At 37.2% G+C, this 22,723-nt stretch overlaps 1 protein-coding gene across 1 annotated transcript; it reads left to right on the top strand.

The window, feature by feature from the left end:
* The first annotated feature begins 10,941 nt into the window (after nt 1–10,941).
* On the top strand, nt 10,942–19,777 carry LOC103609920 (BTB/POZ domain-containing protein 3). Its single transcript, XM_008594179.1, has 4 exons — nt 10,942–12,985; nt 13,471–13,561; nt 14,124–14,242; nt 17,911–19,777. Exons 1-4 carry the CDS (start codon nt 12,651–12,653, stop codon nt 18,941–18,943), a joined length of 1,578 nt encoding a protein of 525 aa, XP_008592401.1. The 5' UTR covers nt 10,942–12,650; the 3' UTR covers nt 18,944–19,777.
* Nucleotides 19,778–22,723: the final 2,946 nt, after the last annotated feature.

Below are 22,723 nucleotides of genomic sequence, written 5' to 3'. Positions count from 1 at the left end.
CACCTAAATCCCCCAGCATCCAGGTGTGGGTGGGGAGCAGTGGGGCAGGTAAGGTGACTTGAGTGGTCCTTCTGTGCGTGTTCCCTTTCTCTGCTCAGGGTCCACTGGGGTGACCTTCAAACAGCTTAGGAACCAGCAGCATCAGTAGTGAGAAGAAAAGTCAAGAGCCAGACTGTGGAGCGGTCCCTGTATTTTAGAGTTCCTGGAGAAAACCCTCTCTTTTCTGTTTGGAGCAAATGGCCCCTCCAATGAGAGCTTTGGTTATGCATCTCCACTACCAGATGTTACTAGGAGGTTGCAGAGGGATTCAGTCACTTGGCCAACTTCAAATATTTTCTTAACCAGTGCAATTCAAAACTGCTTAAAATGCATAATGCTTTCAAATCATACATAAGTCAAACAACAGGAGCACACATACCTCATCCTACTTTCCAAGAAATACAGTTTTATAACCAGTTGAACTCATTATTTAAAATTTTAAGCAGTTTAAATTTTGGGGGTTTTTTTTGGCCAACACAAAAGTCAAACTATGACTTTAAAACAGTTTGTTTACATTATCAACACTGCTAATGGTTTTTAAAGTCATCCCTGATGGCAAAAGTTTCCTTTCATAAACATACCAGCCCAGCAAGAGACTTTACTGTCGTGGCCAAAATGTTCAGCTATTCCACTATTAACATTACCATCTCTGTTTATTCTTATTTCCATGTTGTAAGGGATTATTTAGATGGAAATTGAGAATTATTTATTTTTTTGAAAAAAGTCAAACACCTGATTGCTTTAACATTCTGGTTCTTCTTAGTAAAGGAGACATAGAGACGTACCCATGTGTGCACTACACTTGTCTGCTTGAGCACATGCTCTGTAAGTAATCTGAAATGAGACGTTGCCTATCTTAACAGTATGCCTTGTTTGTGGGGGAGTCATGAGTTTTTCTACCGCACTGTACATACAAGCCTGTTTCATTACTTTGAAGATCGGGTGTGTCTAATGTAGTGGAAATTTATTGATTCAGTGGTAAGTACAGACGAAACACATTTCGGAGCCACATAAAAAAAGTCTTCTTAATTATCCATTTTTGGGGATTATTCATATGACTGCTTTCCTCCTTTCATGTGAATTACTGAGAATTTATCATCCTTTCCAGTTCATTAAGTCACTAAAATTCTCTACTGACACTGTAAATAAATATGCCAGACCATGAATTGAGGCTGGTTGTTAAAGGCAGCTTTGTCCTGGTCACTGATTCTTGTTCCTGGTTAACCCACACTTCTCTGTGAATATCTATATCACATTAAATTTTAGATTTCTAAGGAAGCAAAACCTTACTTTGAGCACATGTAGGGACTTGCTTTAAGTTAAGCTTTAGTATTTTGAGTTGGATTAAATGCAAGATGAATGTAGTATGATAATACTACCTTTGTGCTTAGACATGTTCAGGAGAGCCCCAGGACATATTTAATAGGTGTCTAGGTTCTTTGCCACTGTACCTCATCTAAGCTTGCATCTCACACCAATAGAAGCATCATAGACCTCAGTCTTGGACCTTTTTAGCCCAGGACCAGATGTACTCCACAAAAGCAATCTAGAGCGCTAATTGGACTTGCAGGAATTGGGTTTGAACCTTCCTCTTCTGGAACGGCTGAAAGCCAGGTGTGTGGGTGTGTCACTGTTAGCTCTTGTTGGAGATAGGAGATGCAGTCCTTAGGGAATGCACACACTAATCAGGCAACATAAGAGAAGATAGAATAGAATGTGAGAATGTACTGCAGCTGAGCATGGAGAGTCTGGGATCACTGGGAAACCTTCCTTACTGAGGTGTCCTTTGGACTGCGTCTTGAAGGATGGGTAGGCTTTTGATAGGTAGGGAAGAAAGGGCAGTGAGGATGGTAGGAGGCAGTGGACCCATTTGTAGTGCAGGGACAATTTTGTCTGCAGGGTGGGTGAATGAAGTGGATGAGTCAAGAGAGCTAATGGCGAGTCCAAGCTAGGTCATAGAGATCCAAAATACCTTTCAAGCCATGTGGCTTCCTCTCATTGAGAAAGGTGAGATGGAATTTCTTCTCTTCTTCCTGGACAGGTGCTTGGTTTGTACTCCTTTGGCATGCAGGAGATACCAGCCTCAGTTCACACGATAGCCTCTTTAGGAAGAGTGTCACAGAGCACAGTTAAGATTTGGCCATATGCCACGTAATAAATACCTCTTTTCATCTCCTTTTTGATGTTATATTTTGAGTTTTACAAGAGGGTGTTGCTATAAGTACTGACATGGATTAGGTCTCCTATACAGAATTCTAAGTAGATCATGGCGTCCCTACAGCTGGCTAGTAAAATCCTTTTGGAGAAAGACCTGACTCTGATGTAAATTTTAATCACCATTTTCAGAGACTGTTCTTCCTTAGTCTGGTTCAGTCATCATCATTACCATGGATGTTGTATGAGTCTGTGTAGCTGTTAACTCTGGTGAAATGGTTACTTCTCTGTGTCTTATTAAAAAAAAAATTAAGATACTGACAGTTGAATTGCCACTCATTGAAGATTTATTTTGACTTTAATATTTTTTTTCTGTTCATTATAGTTAAGGTCTGCATGTAAATGCTGTCTGCCTTTTGTTATGTGATACAGGGATTGGGGAAACCCAAATTAAAGCACATATTTCCATGAATAGTTCTACTTTCTAAGTAAGACTTATTGAGCATTATTTTATGAGCAATTGGATTATTTTATTCTATACCTCTGGGCAGTTCAAGTACTGACCTACTTATATATTAGCTCTTAATTGAACAAAATGACTTGCTGAGTATATTATTAGAATTGAATTTTTGACTGAAATACCTTATTTTCTTAGTTTTGACTCATGAGATCGAGCTAAATATAGAACCTCCTCAACTTTAATTCTGATTACAAGAGCATGAGAGATGGAGGGAACAAAGGAGTACTTTATCAGTGCCAAATTATTATTTCCTGCAGCAAATGGAGTCTCTCAATGTTACTTGGTGTTGATATAGTTAGGGTTCTGCCAACATTTACAGTACACTGTGCCTTTATATTGCGTCCTTCACAACAGTCACAGGGAATTGTATACTTTAAAGCTAATTAAAGTAGCATTAAAACATATTTTTTAGTTTGGATTTAAATCAGAACAGATTTTACTTTGAGTTTTTGCCAAAAGCTGGTTTCTATAATAACTCTCTGTCACAGGCTTCTGATTCCACTTGAATTTTTTTGTTAAAAAATATTACTGTTACTCATTTTATAAATGTATGTACCTTTTTCATTTTCATTTGGTGGTATCTACTCCAAAGAAGGTATGTTAGAAATTGGGTGCCTTGTAACTGTACATATTTCCATGAATAGTCCTGACTTTCTAAGTGAGACTTATTTGAGCATTATTTTATGAGCAATTAGATTATTTTATTCTATACAGGTATTTGTGTTTTTCCACAGCAGAATTTCTCAGACTTCACTCAGCATAGCAGACCTCTTACTTTTAGGTTTTGTATTGTTTACCTAAAAGAACTGTGTTTCATTCTAGTCACATACATTACATTGAAAAGATGAAGGAAGGCATTTTATTAAATAGTAATTAACTGAGACTGTTGTGAATATATGTGTAGTGATGGTCAAAACGCAAAATTATAACTGATCTTTTCTATGTGGTTTTGCTAAGATGAAAAAATGACTTGAAAAGTTTTTTCTGTCCTTGCCTTTCCCAAACCTATTTTGTTTGTTTCACAGAGAGAACAATTTAATATTTAAGATAATTTATATTATTCATGTGTTTTGGTGGGGGAGGAGTTGGTAAATTGAAGGATAGGACAGCAGTATTTATTTCTCATCATCCTTGAGTGTCTTAAGGGTACAGCACATATTTAGTCAACTTGTGTTTCGGAATGTTTTTTTAAATCGCTTGCAGAGGTTTTTAAATCAAGAGTTGTGGATGTTGGGGAAATTTGACTGGGTGTCCACTAATAATCAGGACTGTTACAAAATATCTGGTGGTTAGAGGTTATCTGGATTCTTTCTTTCCATTCTATGTAAGTGCTCATTGGAAAAAGGTGACTTTCCCAAATAGAGGAAGACATTCTTTGTTTAAGTATATAACCATCTATAGTACTTAACCGTATACATGAGATGGGCTGGATTTTATTGGTCTCATTGTGGAGATGTTCTTGGTGATTATTTTCCAAAAATCAGAAAGAAAAAAAAAATGTATCACAAGCCAAAGTAAAAAATACCTTTGGAAAGATCTTTTTTTCTTTGACTGAAACACATTATTTTCTTTCTCTGTCATCCAAAGTCAACAGACGACCTGGAGAAAGCCACAGCACTGGTTGGGCAAGGTTATTCCATTCCAGCATTTCCAATAGGGTTAAAGTCTCTTTTTGGATCAGAACAGCCACCCTTTGGGCCTTTTGAGAAGAGACCCACTGAGCCCTGATTTTTACTTTTTTTTCGATAAACTGCTTTCAAGCACCTAGTAGAGAGTCATATACATATAATGGGATCATTGTAATATGATATTTTCTTTTATTGTAACATAGTTAATTGTATATATATGTGGGGTACAGAGTTCAATATTAGTACTTATGTGCAATATGTGATGTTGAAATCAGGATAATTAGTATATCAACATTATACAATGTAATCATTTTTTGTGGCCCTTTAATATAGATTCTATTTGTTTGAAAGTAAGCAATAACTTCTAAGGAGTCATTTAGCTCCAAGTTTAACCTATGTATATGTTGTTATAAGTTAATAAATCTCAGATTCATTGATGAAGTGTCTTTAGCAAATCAACCAAAGTTATGGGCTTCTACTGATCAGTTTCATGTATATGTATAATTGTGTGCTATGAGAAAATATTAGAAATGCACTATATTAATACTGAAATTCTTACCAGTTCTGGCAATGGAAATTCTCATTTTGGGCTTTCCATCTACATTTTCTACCACATCAGTGGTTGTCATAGTAACAGTCTCAATTGAGAATTGTGATTACATACTTTATCAAATGACTACTTGATGAAAGCTCATTTATTCTAGTACAGTTCGGCCTGAATTCTAAACCATCATCTTGCCTGGTTAAGGGAATAATTAACCAACCTATAGAAGCGATTTCCTTTCTTTATACTGAATTATATACATTTTACCTTATTTCACTGACTGTAAGCTGCCATCAGTTACAAGACATGCTATTATTTTATTGATCACTAAGAAAGAAAGAAAGAAAAAGCCTAATAGTTATACTCATGAGATGCCATCAATTATAAAATACAACCCAATTTCAGTGATGTTAAAATTTATATGTGTGTGTGGAAGTGAAATCTTATAATCAATAAAATATGACCCATATATATATACACATAGAATTTTTGTCAGGTATTGGTCATAATCGTGGTAATAAAATGTAAAGAATATTATATTAAATCATTATTTCTGCCAAATATACAGATCCTTCAATCCTAGAAACCTAGAAGTTGAAAAGATAAGAGATTACATAGTCAGCATTTACCCATGTTGGAAATTTACTGTAAAATCATTCAGATTATGTAAAAATTAGCAGTTGGTTACCTTTTTTAACCAACGTATCATAAACTTTCTAAAAGGATTTGTAGTAGTAGTTTAAATAGATATCGTTAGAGTATCTCATGACAAATTTTATGTACTCCTTTTCAAGATCACTTAACATATGAAAGAGAATAATTGAGATGAGTTGTTTAGTATTCCAAACAAAGTGGATATCGTTAGAGTATCTCATGACAAATTTTATGTACTCCTTTTCAAGATCACTTAACATATAAAAGAGAATAATTGAGATGAGTTGTTTAGTATTCCAAACAAAGTTCACACTCAGGTACAATATGTTTAAGAGTTGTAATCGTCATATATCATGTTAAATGTCATATAGAATTTTTAAAACAATCATTGTCCCTACCTTCTGAGAATTGGCATATTCTATCTTTGGGCGTTTTCCCCTAACTTTGAAGTACTATTAAAGGTTAACTGGAGCTATAGATGGTGAAAAAAAGGTGACTCAATGAAATTGACCTTATCCTTCTAGACAGCACTGAAGTATGCCTTGCTCAAATGCTTGTCTTAGTTATCACCCTTGGTGCTAGAATTTAAACTAGGTCATCGCTGAGAAAGGCCAAATTGACTTAATGAGTGTAGACATTGCTGGGTAGTTAGACAGACTGCTTGCAGCTTTGGGCTCACTCAGCAGGTAGGTACAGCAGGGCATCAGCCAGCAGGTGACCTCATGGAAGTTTGAAATGGATAGTGGACAGCTGGCCTGGAGTGTGGGTTCCATGTGCAGATTTGGGAATAACAGTATAGGATTCAAACATTGGGTATGGACCTGATCCCAACCAACACACAGTACGAATCTTGATTATTGAACCTCCCCTGCAAAATCAGGGCAGGATTCATGGCCTCCTGGGACCTGCTTGGCCCATGCATGGGTGGGACTAGAGCATCCCTGCAGATGCAGTGAAAGGTCAGTAGCAGTGTAGCCTGGAGGAGTACAAGGAGCCAGCTTAATCTTAGGGTTTTTCTGTTTCTAATGACTATCGCAAATGATGTTTCCTAGTTTGGGTACAATTGCTACTAATAGTGAGAGCTTAACCTTTGTGGAATGTTTTCAGTTTTTATCAAAGTGCTTTCACAAACATAATCCTACATTCACAATAAAACAGAGAGGGGTGAGCTGGATATAATTACCCCATTTGGCAGATGAGGAAAATGGGGTTCACAGATACTACTAAGTAACTCACCTTCAGGTCACTTTTTATTGGCTCTTGCTTTTTTCACTCTACCATGCTGCCAATGCTTAACTTCATATTTCTTTCCAAATTTAGAAAGCATATAGTTTGTTTTCCAGCAGCTGCTATCTATACGGACTGTCAGCGTTTTGTCACTTATCTTTTTACCTTGCAAATCAGAAGCATAACTTTTGCTCAGTATTGAAGGGGAAAATAAGCAAAAACAAAACACTATTCCATCACAACTTTTCAGGTTAAACTACTCTGCTCTGTTAAATTTTATCAGTCATTTTTGGAAGTGATAGGTATTTCTTTAGAGTACCTTACCTTGTTTAAACCTCAGTTAAGCTCACTGCTGTAGCTTTTTAGGTGTCTTGTAATAAACTATATACAAGTCCAGACAAGGAATTCAGAGTGAGAACAAGTTAAACAAGTTGCCACCATTGTTAGTTGTTGACATAGAACTTGGTATTAACTGAAAATGGCTGGTTTTCTACCTTTAATTTTGCCTGGAGAGCCTTTTCTGCTTTGAGCAGTTTCCTTATGACTGAAGTTAGTGTCCTCCATTTCTTTCCAGAAAGTGCCCTTCCAGTGTTCCTTCCTGTAGTGTGCCCCTGCAGGGGTACAGACTGTATATGTTCATTGCTTTCATCTCTGTAAACTGTGCACATACATCTTTCTTTTAAATTAGATGAAAATATAAAAATATAGCATTATATAAGGATGTGGGGTAATTACTGTGGGTGAAACCTAAAGTGAGCGTAACAAACAAAACATAGCAAGCAGGAGAGGTGCCTTGTAGTCCAGGCATCACCCTGCCACTTGACTGTGGACTTTTCACAAACCCCTTAAACTTCTGGACACCCGGTTGCCGTACTGTTAGATAAGAGTTTTATTAAATGATTTCTAGGATTCCTTTCAGTTCCAAACCTCATTCAAGTCCTCAAACTAACTAACTAATTAACTAACTAACTAACAAACAAACAAATAAATAAATAAAGGTTGTACTAAATAAAAGTGGGATGGTTGGCAAACCCTCCAGTGGTGAAAATGATGATCTAAGTGAGCTTAAATTCTGTCGATAATTTTGTTATTATTGGAAATTGAATGAAAATAAATAACGGCGACTCAACTTTCTGGCAGTTATAAAATCAACTGAAACCCACTATTATTATCTAATCTTTTAAGCTTGGTTCTTAATCTTGCTCACAGTTTGTATGCCTGATACCTGATATACTGCATCAGCATGTTGTATGAAGGTGCTTCAGAAAGTTTTGGAAAGATGTGTATTATCTTTTAATTTTGTTTTTCCAAGAACTTTTTGAAGTACCCTCATCCTTTGGGAATATTTATTGGCTTCTTGACTTCATTAGAGCAGATTAACCATTTCTTGAAACATCTCTAAAATTCAGGAAGTGTAGGAACAAGTGATAGAATCCTAGTTGGAAAGAAATTTTAGAGGTAAAGTAAAATTTGACAATAGATATCGGGCTGATATCTGTTATTACCCTTCAACCCAGTGGGTGATGTTTCTGGGTAAGACTCAACAGATGGGGTTTTAACTATTTATATTTAATCAAGGGGGAAAAGAAGCCATAATTTGTATTTAATGTAGTAGACTATAGAAATGAAAACAGAACAAAGTGATGCTAAAATTTTGAATATTCAAGTCAGTCTTAGATTTTCATAACATTTTATTGTGTTTCTGGGTCATGGATTACTCAGAAGGACAGATGAAAGCCATGGTTTCTCTTTATAGAAAAATAAGTGCACCCTGACAATTTTACATGCAATTTGAGGGATTTCACAGACCTCATTAAGTTAATGCAGTCTTGCCTTCCCTTTCATGTGGTGGTCCCTAGTCCAAATATTTATAGAAAAGAAACCTACTGTGTTAAATCTTAAATGCCCTTAGAAAATCTAGACCAGTGTTTCTTAAACTGTGATCTTGAGATCAATTGCATCAATCAAGACCAACATTAAAAAGAAAAGAAAAAATAAAATAAAATAGAAAATGTCAGAGTACATCATAACATGCTAAGAGTAAGTACTGTTTTGTGAACCATCTTTTTCGATTGGTATGCATATGTGTGTTTATGTGTGTTAGTACTAGATCAGAATGTAAAATGCATTTCCTACTGTGAGTTGAGGGTAAAGTTTGTGGAACACTCATATATTCTAGATAAACCTCTTCATTTTATAGCTGAGAAAACTGAAGCCTTCAAAGGCTAAATGAATTGTTCAAATCTTCTCTCCCCTCTTTTTATTTTAAGTGGCCTAACCAGGACTGAACTAGATGACTTGATTGCTAATTTTACCATGATACAGTGCTAATTTTTTAAAATAGAATTGTGAGGTAGATTATTTAAAAATACAGTCATCTCTCAGTATCAGCAGAGGATTGGTTTCAGGACTCCCCCAGGGGTTCCAAAATCCACAGATGGTTCAAGTCTCTTAATAAAAAATGGTGTAATCCTCCTGTGTACTTTATATCATATCCAGACTACTTATAATAACTAATACAATGTAGTTGTTATGCTGTATTTTTTTTATTTGCACTATTTTTTATGATTGTATTGTCATTTTTTATTTTTTCTCCTAATATTTGCAGTCTGAGGTTGGTTAAATGTGGATGTGGAATGGATGTGGAACCCGTGGTGTGGATATGGAGGGCCAACTGTATTAAGTGGTTCATCTGCTTCACACTTGGCATTTTTTAATCCTATATTTTTCCCACTATAATTATCTCTGTCATTATTCATTGTAATGTGGACTTGAGCTTCTTATCCAGAGAATGGATAAATAGCTTGGACTCTCTCAGTTGGCTGTATGCACACACAATACTAGAATTTTGACATTTAGGGCCTCCTCAGAAGAATTTCAGAAGAAGATAGGACATGAGGGGTTGTTAAGTTTTATGTCCAAACCAAATTAAATTATTTTTAATTATTTGTTCATTGATCCGGTAGTTGAATGCAAAATGTGGCATCAAGTGTTGATACAGGTCATTGGGAAGACACTATAACAGTCCGCAGTTAGCTATGTGAGATTTTCTCAAACTTATATGCCATACGAATTGCATGAAGGATCTTGTTGAAATGCAAATTCTAATCTAGAATCTGGTTGAAATTCTGGATTTCTAACAGGTTTTTAGGAGATGCTGCTGCTGATCCTTGCACTACGCTTTCAGTAGTAAGAACCTGTATTACCTGCTTTAGTACATACAATGATAAGAAAAGATAGCTCTCAGATAATTTTTCCCTTGTCTGATTATAAACAGCCCTGCTCCTCGGTCCCCACGTAGGCTGAAGAGATAATGCCCCTCTTTGTAGCACTGTTCTAGGAGATTCAGATTTAGCACTACTTCATTTAACCAGAATTTTAAAGCTCTTCTACATAATTTAATTTTCCAAATAACTGATATATTTAATTTCAGGAAGAGCATTTCCTAAAATATCACATAATTTTTTTTTCTCAAACTATTACATGCATTTTATTTTTTTTCCTTAACAGTAGTATAAGAGCCGTGTTTGGGGGAGGGTTTCTTGGTGATGGGTGTTGAGCTATATGCAAAACCACATAGCCTTCTAAGTTCTTGTATCTGTATTTATGTTTTTTCTATTTTGTGTCCAGCTGCCAATTACTAGTCTGCCTCAAAGTGACTGGTTTTCTTTTCCATTCTCATTGATTGCTTCTGACCTTAAAAGCTAGATACTAGATTTGTTAGAAATATGTATGGGATTAATCCCAGTCAGAAGGTCCTGCTTGGCATGGTGACTTTCCTAGGATGGAAGTGGTCAGGAAGTTTCATAGCAGTTGAGCAGGAGACAAGTCCTTTGGTCTTAATCATAGCTGGATAGTTAGATCAAATAAAAGCTTATTTGTTTCTTCTTCATGCCTTTCTCCACGTGCTTTTTAAACTGGATTCTAGATTTCTCTTTCACTAACATTGTGTGTTAAAGTGTGTTTAAAGGTGATTTGGAAGTGTGTATATATATATGTTTGTTTATTAGCCTTGCAATTTGGGGACACAATAATTGTAATAAATACAACTATAGCACTTCAGGGCCCATCTAAAATGGAAATGGGTAACCCTGTGCTAAGGATTGTGGTTCTCTTACGAAGTATGTTTTGCAAATGGTTTTAAGAAAAATAATAGTGATAATAAAGAGGATATTCCTTGGTTCACCTTAGCGATTTAGGGCTCTAGGGATATAAAGACTGATTTCTGGTGTGTATTATCTTCAGTAGATTATTAATTATGTTAATAACAATCATAGCTCCCATTTGCTGAGCCCTCTCTTTGTCAGGCAGTCATTACTCAGACATATGTTGTACAACAGGGAGTGCTGTGGTTGTGAAGGGTGCACAAGACTGGGGTAGCAAATGGCTGCTGTGCTTTGAGCCAATGGGAGTAACCCAAATAGACAGGGGGGAGAAGAAATCTCTTCATTAGTTTTCTTTTGCAAGTAGGTAAGCATATGTAGAACCTACAGCAGGTGTTTGGGTATTTTTTTTTCTTTTTTTTTTTTTACTTGCCAAAGCTAAAAATTGTTAGAGTATTCACATTTATTATATAAGTAGCTTATATTTTGATTCAAAGCAGAGAGAGCCTGTTTGCATTTTAATGAGACAGCATCAGAACATTTATCATTTTGAATAGTATTATTGGTTCTATGTTAGAAGTTGTGGGTTATATTTTTTTAAATTATGACAAGACTAAATGTAGCAATAACAGTTAAGTTGGATTTTGAGATCCTGAACAGGCCCCATCTGACATATTTTTAGTGAATTGCCGCCTTTAAACACTGATTGCCAGATTTGTCTCATTTGAATCTTATTTTTACATCTCAAATTTGTCTTATGCTTTAGTGTAGCTAAGTGTACTGGTATAAACTTAGTCTAATTAACAGTATCTTGTGACCTGGGATTCCTGTCAAAAACCATTGTAGGAGCTAGAAAACATTGGGAGGTAAACTGAACACATCTCAGCTCTCTTCTTTTGCACTAGAGTATAACTTGCATTCAGAGAGACTGAAAAAAGGAAGAAAAACAACATGTCACCTTTAAACTATAGTAAATGTGTTTAGTATTATTTTGGCTTTATAGATTGGAAGATTTTGTTTGAAATATTTGAAACTAAATGCTACTGGGAAAAAGATTTTACTAGAAATATAGAGTAGACATCTGTCTCTACCTTTTGTTAATTGATCCTGCTTGTTTAACTGGAGAAATAAAAATGTATGTCTACTGAAGAGAAATCTGTGGGCATAAACTGCTCTCTTCCTGTTTTCAAATATATTTCATGTTTATCTTATTTAAATATACAGTAGGCAAGAGAATGCAACTGCTGTTCCTTTAATATCAGCACTAGGCATGTTACAATAGGTGTCACTGTTTTGCTTGGTCCAATCATGATTGGTGACTTCAGCTATTGGCTCGGAGCACTGGCTGTCTGACTCCATCTGCAGGGCTGTAATACCTACTCTCCTCCGATCCATTCACCACACAACTTCAGCCGGCTGAACAGACCCGCGCAGCTCCAGCACATCTTGCTACCTAATTCAGAAAACAAGTGCTACAGCTCTGTGCCTGTCATCTTCGCTCAGTGTAGCATTTTTCAGGTGATCTAGGAAACAGTTATTTTTATGAGCAAATAAGAGAAACAGGAATCACCATGGGGATGTATTTAACAGACCTGGTACTGGATAAAACTTAAAGCCAGTTTCTGTTCGACGTAGTGAAAAGGTCACCTTGCCTGGCTGAGGAAAGAAGCAAAATATCAGCTTGTTGGTTTCTGTTAACATCTAAGCTCAGGCTAGCCTCTTTTCCTTGATGTTCAAACCAATTTGGGATATCTAGCTATAAAGAGAGACATACTGTACTCATGGTAGATGACAAGGAAAAGAACATGAAATGTCTCACCTTCTTCTTGATGCTTCCAGAGACGGTAAAGAACAGGTCCAAGAAAAGCTCAAAGAAAGCAAATACGAGCAGCAGCAGTAGCAGCAGCAGCAGCAGCAAGTTGCCTCCAGTTTGTTATGAAATAATTACCTTGAAGACTAAAAAGAAGAAGAAGATGGCTGCTGATATATTCCCCCGTAAAAAGCCAGCCACCTCCAGCAGCACCACTGTCCAGCAGTACCACCAGCAGAATCTCAGTAACAACAATCTTATACCGGCTCCGAATTGGCAGGGTCTTTATCCCACCATTAGAGAAAGGTAAGTGTCAGGCCAGTGTATTTACTTTAAAAGTTTTCCTGAGTTGAAGTTTCTGCTTTTGTACAACCTGTAATTTTTGTACAAATCTGTGTTTCCTCTTTTCCCAGAAGCTTTATCGGTAATGGAAAACTGCCTTGTATTTTTTCCAAAACAGTACAGCTGTTTTCCTCTTAGATAAGAATGTTTTTGCAAGCTGTAACATTTAAGTGACAGGGTTGTGTTTATGTGCCATAGAAGATAGATACCTTTTATTTATCCTTAGCTTTTTGAAAAGTTTGTATAACTTTTTTTAAAAAAAAACTTTAGTTACTTCCATGTGTTTGTAATGATTACAAACACAGTTGTTTAGTTAGAACCTTTGTTGTCTTGCCTTGAAGTTACTGAACTGTCGCCTAGCTTGGGATCTTTTGTGGGTTTTGTGTGTTGGGGAAAAGGGTATTAAACATGCTGGCTGCTGTGAATTAATGCATTGCCTCTGTTTATAGAAATGCGGTGATGTTCAATAATGATTTGATGGCAGATGTACATTTTGTGGTTGGGCCACCAGGTGGGACTCAGCGGTTGCCAGGACACAAAGTAAGCAACAGCTGCATTACCGGTTTTGTCCTGAGATTTACAGAGAGGGACCCTCTCCTGAAGCCTGGAACTTGGTGTGGGCAGCTTGCCGGTGGCAGGCAGTGCATGTTTCACTCTATTACAGAGAAAGCATACCCTCTCCAAGGGGCTTTGGCCACACTTCATTTTTTTCTTTGTTTCCTCCTACTCTGCTTCATATCTCACAGAAAAACATGACTGCTTAACAGTCCAGTCTTGGGAAGTTGTTCTGACAGTTAGGAAAGTCATATGTTTGCCCTTCTTTTAGAGATCAGTTAGATAAGTTTTGATTTTATTTATTTTGTAATGAGGGGACTTGTGTGTTAATCTGCTAAAGCCTGAGGTCATTAGCAGCATAGAGAATGTTTTGCACGAACATCGTATGCTTCCATGGCAAGATACCCTGCACTGTGGCTTTTTCAGTGGAGCAGGTTTAGGTACTTTATGTCCTCTAAACCTGATTGCTTAGAATTGTTTTTCCAGATTAATTTTCTGAAAATGCTTTCAATTTAGTGTATGAAATAAGGTTTACCTTTCTCCACAGTATGTTTTAGCTGTTGGGAGCTCTGTGTTCCACGCGATGTTTTACGGAGAACTTGCTGAAGACAAAGATGAAATCCGTATACCAGATGTCGAGCCTGCTGCTTTCCTTGCCATGCTCAAGTAAGTGGCATGTGTGTGTTTGGAAAGAATTTGTTTATGCTGTATTCGTACTCTGCTAGTTTCACAGTTCAATGTAAGTTCTGCATAACAGAAGAGGAGACTGATGAAGAAAGAGGGTGCTGCTTACCTAGCAAATACTTCTGGAGAAAACTACTGTTCATCTTCTAGTGGAAAGCATGTGAAGTTATGCAGACATTTATAATCACACCTTGATGTAAGATTTGGGGGCAAGTGACATGTATAGCGATTTGATGTTTAACAACTTATAATTAAAGAAAAATAACTTTCTGCCGTAGGCATTGTCTAATAGAGCATGTTCTCCGTGAAGTTATGCAGACATTTATAATCACACCTTGATGTAAGATTTGGGGGCAAGTGACATGTTTAGCGATTTGATGTTTAACAACTTATAATTAAAGAAAAATAACTTTCTGCCGTAGGCATTGTCTAATAGAGCATGTTCTCCCTGAAAGCATAGTGTGTGAAGAAGTCTTCAAAGAAATTATATTTTTATTTCACAGTTTCAGAAATTATGTACCTTATTTAAATAATTTCTAAGTTTTCTAAGAGTTATTGTCTCCTTATGACATGCAAAATTTATCATCTGTTGAAATAATCTGATTTTTGTGCACGCATACATACACATACTCATATAAAATTAGGTACTCTTTCTCAAGGATAGGAAGCATTTGCATTTGATATTAGAGGAGGAATTTTTGAAAGATAGGAATAATTTTCTGTACTTGCATATGGATTTATACAGAAATACTTTAATTGGTAATATAGAAATATAAAACTGTAAGAGATGTTATGTGTTTATAAAAAATAGTTTTATAGGGCCGGCCCCGTGGCTCACTCGGGAGAGTGCGGCGCTGGTAGCACTGAGGCCGCGGGTTCGGATCCCATATAAGGATGGGCCGGTTGGCTCACTGGCTGAGCGTGGTGCAGACCACACCATGCCAAGGGTTGTGATCCCCTTACCGGTCAAAAAAAAAAAAAAAAAAGTTTTATATCTAGTGGATCTTTGGCAGACTCTAATATACGTTAACCAGGTAAATAAAGAAGCAGATTCTAACTGCTTCTTTACCATGTATTGGTACTAGACAATGTGCTAGTCTACCATGCAATTAAACTCCAATTATTATTCTAAATAATATTTATATGATTTTTCTTAATCCTTATAATCCTTATTCTACCACATCAAAGTATACCAGAGTTCGAGGTTATCTACTTCGGTTCACTGGAATAAATAAAATATTTGTTGAAAAAATAATTCACTGGGTCAAGTTAGACAATACTTCCACAAATAGTTAAAATGTTGCTATATATTGTTTGCTGCCTGCTGAAAAATAAGTATTATAGTTAGTTCTAGAACTTAAAAGTATTTCATTCTTTATTCGTGGTATAGTTTTGAAATCTAATTGCTGTAGACTAGAACTTTTACACTGGGAGACAGGGACATTAAAGGCATGAGAATGTGAAGTACCAAAACGTAAACTAATCCACCACTCTTAACCTCTGTGATCCTTTAGTAGAGGTCCAAATCAGCAACCAGTTTTACCTACGAGGACCCCTGCCCCATCCCCACCATACCCGTGAAATGAAGTCAGCACTGTGTACTTGACAGTGGTGTCAATGATGTCGGTAAGAATGCTAGCACTAGTTCAGCGTTTTGGCTTCACTGCAGTCAAGTAGAGTGTTGTGTTGTTCCTGATATGTACCTAATTGTTCTAGAACTTAAAAGTATTTCATTCTTTATTCGTGGTATAGTTTTGAAATCTAATTGCTGTAGACTAGAACTTTTACACTGGGAGACAGGGACATTAAAGGCATGAGAATGTGAAGTACCAAAACGTAAACTAATCCACCACTCTTAACCTCTGTGATCCTTTAGTAGAGGTCCAAATCAGCAACCAGTTTTACCTACGAGGACCCCTGCCCCATCCCCACCATACCCGTGAAATGAAGTCAGCACTGTGTACTTGACAGTGGTGTCAATGATGTCGGTAAGAATGCTAGCACTAGTTCAGCATTTTGGCTTCACTGCAGTCAAGTAGAGTGTTGTGTTGTTCCAGATATGTACCTAATTAGCAAATGGGAACAAGAATCGCAAGAATTACATTTCACCTGAGTCACTTGATTCGTCATTTGAGAAGTATATTTTCTCACAGATGTATTGCCTAGAGTATATACTGATATGGCTTTTTAAAATTATACGTGCAATCCATGTAAAGTGGTTCAAAATGCAGTGAGGTACCATTTGCAGTCATGCCATAGTTGAGATAGTGGTGGCCAGGTTCCCTCACTCCCATGTTGTGAATGAGTAGCCAGTATTCCTGGAAAGGGGGTTGTCAAGAAAAAGGGACACCTGCTCACTCGACAGGTCCAGAGTAGGAGCTACAAAGTGCTGATCATGCTCCAGGATCCTCCCCACAGCCCTGGCTCTTGGTCAGAGCGTTACTGAGCTGCAGGTTTATTGTCACGCAGCCTTGCCGGTGGTATCTGCTTTAGCCTCTCAGAAGAGAAGGGCCTCCTAGGAGCGCAAAGGCAGGTTCCGTTTGTGATTGTGGACATTTTTCTGATTGCCATCCTTGTGTTTTTGTACTTCTTACAGAAACTATTGCTGAGTTATGTGTGTTTCACTAAGTTGAAATATAGTAACTAAAGTAAATCCTCCAATAAAGTAGCTGTATACTTTAACTAGAAGAATTTTAAAGTTAAGTGTTATCAGTATGCATTTTTCATAGTAGTTCTCACTGACTATCTCTTGTGTCAACCACAGCAATCTAAGAGAAGCAGACAATGTCCACCTTTACATACCATTTTGAGAGACTGCCACTGTTCCCAAACATCAAGAAGTGTTTCATCTCCTGAAATAGCCATAGTTCACAGAGCACAGAAGTAGTCATATTTAAGCTCCCCTACTTTGTCTTTTCATTAAATATGTCTGGAAATAATGTATTCTTTAATTCTGAAGGTAGACAGAATGCCTGTATGGGAGGGGAAAGAGTTTTAGAGTTAAAAAAAAAAAAAAGAAAGAAACAGATACAAAGTCTGTTGGATTTCATGTAAAGTTAACTGGGAGATAGCGTTGAAGTCCATATTTGACAATCCATTGAACCTGGAAGTACTTGAAAACTATTTTATTTAATCTCAGGTTTTATTTTATGTTTAAGAAAAATCCAAAAGCATCAAGATGCAATCATTACTGACATAACAGAATTAAAAGTATTTGTTTCATCTAGAAAAAAAAAATTACAGTAAAACTATATATATATATTGCTCCTACAACATAGAGGGACTATTTTTTGATTAAATATAATATAGGATAAATAATAGAATTTTGCTATTTTTTTCCTAATATTGACTGACTCTCTGATATGCAGTTCCTTTTCATACGGTTTCAATGTCTTCCGTTTTTGTTGAATGCAGCTTATACAATATAGGCTAGCATGGGTACACAAAGTTAATGTCTTTAATTATACAGACTTCCTAATGAGTTAAAATATTAATAATTAGATGAGTATATTTCACGTTTCTTTAATATCTAAACATGGTTTAATAACTGTCACATAGTTCTTGGAATAAACTTGAAAGTAGTTGAATCTTCTTGTTGAATGCACTCATTTTGTAAACCAGCTGTTTACATGTTTTGCCTTTTCTTTCAGATACATCTATTGTGATGAAATTGACTTGGCTGCTGACACAGTGCTGGCCACTCTTTATGCTGCCAAAAAGTACATTGTCCCTCACCTTGCCAGAGCCTGCGTTAATTTCCTGGAGACCAGCCTAAGCGCCAAGAACGCCTGCGTGCTCCTCTCCCAGAGCTGCCTGTTCGAGGAGCCAGACCTGACCCAGCGTTGCTGGGAGGTGATTGATGCCCAGGCTGAGTTAGCGCTCAAGTCTGAGGGATTCTGTGATATCGACTTCCAGACTCTAGAAAGTATCCTCCGCAGGGAAACTCTGAATGCCAAAGAAATTGTGGTTTTTGAGGCAGCTCTTAACTGGGCTGAAGTAGAATGCCAGCGACAAGATCTAGCTCTGAGCATTGAAAATAAACGCAAGGTCCTAGGAAAGGCACTTTACTTGATTCGCATACCTACAATGGCCCTCGATGACTTTGCAAATGGCGCTGCACAGTCCGGAGTATTAACTCTTAATGAAACCAACGACATCTTCCTCTGGTATACTGCAGCCAAAAAGCCCGAGTTGCAGTTTGTGAGTAAAGCCCGCAAGGGCCTTGTCCCCCAGCGCTGTCACCGTTTCCAGTCATGTGCCTATCGGAGCAACCAGTGGCGCTATAGAGGTCGCTGTGACAGCATCCAGTTTGCAGTTGATAAAAGAGTGTTCATTGCTGGCTTTGGGCTGTATGGTTCCAGCTGTGGCTCTGCAGAATATAGTGCCAAGATTGAACTCAAGCGGCAGGGTGTTGTCCTGGGGCAGAACTTGAGCAAGTACTTCTCAGATGGCTCCAGCAATACCTTCCCTGTGTGGTTTGAGTACCCAGTGCAGATTGAGCCAGACACCTTCTACACAGCCAGTGTGATACTGGATGGCAATGAACTTAGCTACTTCGGACAAGAAGGCATGACGGAAGTTCAGTGTGGCAAAGTGACCGTCCAGTTTCAGTGCTCCTCAGATAGCACCAACGGCACTGGGGTGCAGGGAGGGCAGATTCCCGAACTTATATTCTATGCCTGAAAACTCACTTCCTGGAGCAGTGTGGGCTCCGAGGTGCACATCTGGTCCCCATGTGCTTGATGCTTTAGCTCATCTGCAGATATACGATCAGCGCAGGTAATTTGTAATGAATGAAGCAGTAGGCAGTTTCTAATTACTTTTAACCTTTTAATTATGTACAGGCAAAAATGCAGCGTTCTGCTTTTAACTGTGTGCTTAAAAGAGCCAAGTTCTTATTAAGGCTTTGTGGTTTTTAAAATTGCGTCTGTGCACGTGGGGAGACTTTGTGCTCTTCCAAGTGCCATACCAACCTCCCAGTTTTGTTCCTCTGAAGAAATTTTTGATCACCTCAAATTTCCTTTTGGACTTTATTGATGAATAGAGAGAAATAGTCTAAAATAAGAAGAATTATTTTTAAATAGAACCCTCTCCAACAAAAACACAGATAAACCTCAGTGTACAATTTTGAAAGAGACAGTAGTCATGTTTAGCTCTTTATTTCTTTTAAATTTGTTGCTTCTGGGCTTTTTTTTTTTTAAAAAAAATCCTAAAATCATAAGATTGTTACATATTAAACACTTCAAAGTCAATTGTAAAAAAGGAAAATAAGGAATTGGGTGTATGTTTATGCCATGACTTCTACTAGAAGGAGATTAATATCCTTTAGTGTAGAAGACAAAATATCTGATACAGACACTTCTTTTAGAAAAAACTAAGTTATAAAATTTTATTGTCAATAGAAAAATTGCAGGCCTATTAATTTAAACTAAAACAGTTTGAGAAGGAATCCTAAAAATTTCCATCCTAAAAATAGTTTAATTAATGGCACATTAGAATACACATTTTGAAAAAAAAGCAAACACTTTTCTTGCCACTTAGCTTTTGATCCCTACTATTTGCTTGCTTTTATGTCATACTATATAGAATTCCTATTCCCTTTTTCCCCATTCAAAGAGGACCAAACATTCTTTAGATGAATGGCGTAAGGTAACAGTTTTGTAGCACTATGTGTGAATGTGATAAGATACTTTTAGTCATTTTATTTTTTTTAATCTGAAATATACTTTACCTAATCTATTCTGACCATATACTGTCTTCTTTGTTAATTATAATTCTGTCCTGTTCCTAGACTGCTAGAATCTGTCCTCTGGCCATCTTAAAGTGCCAATGTATACCTGCACAATTTTTAAAAATGGTGTGGAGCGACAAATATGATTATACCTAATATTCACTGCACCAGTATCACATCCAGCTCTCGTTTGTCCACAGATAATGTAAACAAAGGAGGGAAAAGCTCAGTAAATGTTCTCCTCAGTGATGACTTGTGCCTGTAACACTGGCAGTGTCCAGTGTGTTCACGTCCAGTGAAAGTATCCATGTGTTTCTGGGCAGCTTTTCTGCTCAGTGTGATCCTGAGATGGCCTCCCCCGCCACCCAGAGTGTGGTCCCTGGCCGCCTCCTTCTCCTGCTCTGCAAGCCTGAAACTGGCCTGTCTGGAGCTAGGGGTTAGTCCTGGGGTGTGTGTGTGTGCGTGCTCTTGTGCATGCAAGTGTGTTTGCCGACTCAGGAATTGTCTCCTCTCTGCCTGGCAGTGAGATGTGGGACAGTAAGGTCCCCCTGCTGGCCCAGCAGGGCCCAGTGAGTGAGTGCTCTTATTTGTTCACAGTGCTTCTGGGCCACTTCCTTCCCTGCAGATGTGGGCTCGTTGCCTTCAGCCAGCTTCTCTGAAGGAGGAGAACACTGGACTACGGGAGATATTTTAAACACATTTGCCATTACCTATGTCTGTTAGCATAGATGATCAAAAGCTGTTACTGCTGATTGTAGATGAGTACTCCCAGGACAACTTTCCAAAATTACCTAACAATTATTTCTTATTAGGGAGATTACAGTTAGTAGTTTTGGCAAAGCATTGATGAAATAAAGGTATGTTTTCAATTTAAAAAAACATACTTCTGAAAAGGATTTTATTGTTAAATTATGGTTAAACATTTCAGTAACTCATAGCTACCATGCAAATTGGTAGACCTGATTAGAAGGCACTCAGTCTTAAGCCAGAAGAGTAGGAACTTTATTTAGCACTCATTTCATCCCATCAGATTGTGGGTGTCATCAGTGTAGAGTACAGATCCTTCCTTCGCTACGCTCGCCATCAGCGCTCTGTTAGCTAGCTGCCCTCCACGTCGCTGGGGAACTGCTGGTGCACATGCGTGAGCTCCTGTACACTGGGTACAGGAGAACCAGATTTATGTTAATGTAGTTACTAAAATATATATATATATATATGTGTGTGTGTGTGTGACACTGGGTACAGGAGAACCAGATTTATGTTAATGTAGTTACTAAAATATATATATATATATGTGTGTGTGTGTGTGTATATATATATACACACACACACATCCACCATCTGATTGGTTGGTGCCAAGAGCTGCAGGTAAAATTTGAAAATTGTATTTAGAATAAGAAATTTTATATTCTAAACCCTATTCTTCTTTCTGCATTTTCAACAAAATGGAATGAAATCTAATGTGCTTGCTTTATTTTCTTTGGTAATTTTGAATTTTGTAGCTTTTAAAACTAAAAACCATTGTTCTAACAAGGCAGGCAATTCTAGTGTATAAACACAACGTTATTAAACAGAATATGCTGTAGATGCTTTTCCCGATGTATCTGGCAGTGTTTGTCGTTGTTCATACTGGGGATAAAGGGGATTTAGGCTAGCAGTTCTAATGTAACATTCTTTAAGCATATCTTAAAATAGTATTTAAGTAAATGATCTAATTTCTACATAATTATTGCACTGAACTGTCTTTTTTGTTTTTTAAGGTGTTTAAATAAGCTGAACTAATTCAAGATGCTGTAGCCACTTGTGCATCAGTGTGCTTGAACTTAGTAGCTTATAGCATTATTTATGAAGGAAAAATATATACATATGAAGTACCTCATGTTGAATGTTATTGTACTGTATTTTTAATGTAAAGTGCAGATCTTGTTAGACACATGAATGTGTATAATCATGTTAAATGCAAATAAAATAAAACTGGTTCGTAGATTTGTCTTCTTTAGCATTTTTGTTGCTCCCTTGAAATATTAAAAAAATCATTCTGGTACTTCTGGTGCCACTACATCCTACAGAGATGGTTTCACAGTAGCATTTGTTTGCTAAGTATTTAGATATCTTTGATCCCTGAAGAAGTAAAAATTTGAGGCAAAAGCATAAGAGCACAATGCATATGTTAATCAGTTGCATTGTTCAAAGCCTGACTGTTAAGTTAATGAGAGGGAGTGAATTGATGCATTTATATCCCAGCTATGGAATTTGTGGTTGGCTGGGTTCTGAAGCTATAGTTGCCCGAACGTCTGGATCTTCCTGTACTGAGAGAGTGCTGATACTGAATGACATCTGGTTTCTGATGTGACCAGTACTGTTTCTTCTTGCTGTTACAATAGCTTAATTCGGGCACAGGAGAGCCATATGAGAATTTTGAATATAGTTTTTATATGCTTAACTGGTTTTCCATTATGTGCCGTATCGTGTACTTATACACACATACACATGCACACACTCATACATAATTATACACACACACATTATTTTCTCCTCTGAAGCTTTCTGATGCTTTTCTACTAGAGTATATTGTGAAACCCTGTGTATTTGCTTAACCACTTCTTCTCAGGGTTCAGTTTCTGCAGCATATCTGCTCAAAATTTTTGGTGTTATTCCAAAGAATAAGGGAACTGGATCTCCCCATTTTCATCAGCTTAATTACAGCTACAACCTGACTTACATAGAACATT

The sequence above is a fragment of the Galeopterus variegatus genome, unplaced genomic scaffold, assembly GCF_000696425.1.
Source record: "Galeopterus variegatus unplaced genomic scaffold, G_variegatus-3.0.2 Scaffold10300, whole genome shotgun sequence".
NCBI lineage: Eukaryota > Metazoa > Chordata > Mammalia > Dermoptera > Cynocephalidae > Galeopterus > Galeopterus variegatus.
This window is presented reverse-complemented; position numbering and strand designations above follow the sequence as displayed.

Excerpts from the sequence above, each read along its gene's own strand:
- LOC103609920 (XM_008594179.1), top strand. The coding sequence starts at position 12,651 with ATGGTAGATGACAAGGAAAAGAACATGAAATGTCTCACCTTCTTCTTG. Across the intron at positions 12,986-13,470 it reads TATCCCACCATTAGAGAAAG|AAATGCGGTGATGTTCAATA; the intron begins GTAAGTGTCAGG and ends CTCTGTTTATAG. Across the intron at positions 13,562-14,123 it reads AGCGGTTGCCAGGACACAAA|TATGTTTTAGCTGTTGGGAG; the intron begins GTAAGCAACAGC and ends CTTTCTCCACAG.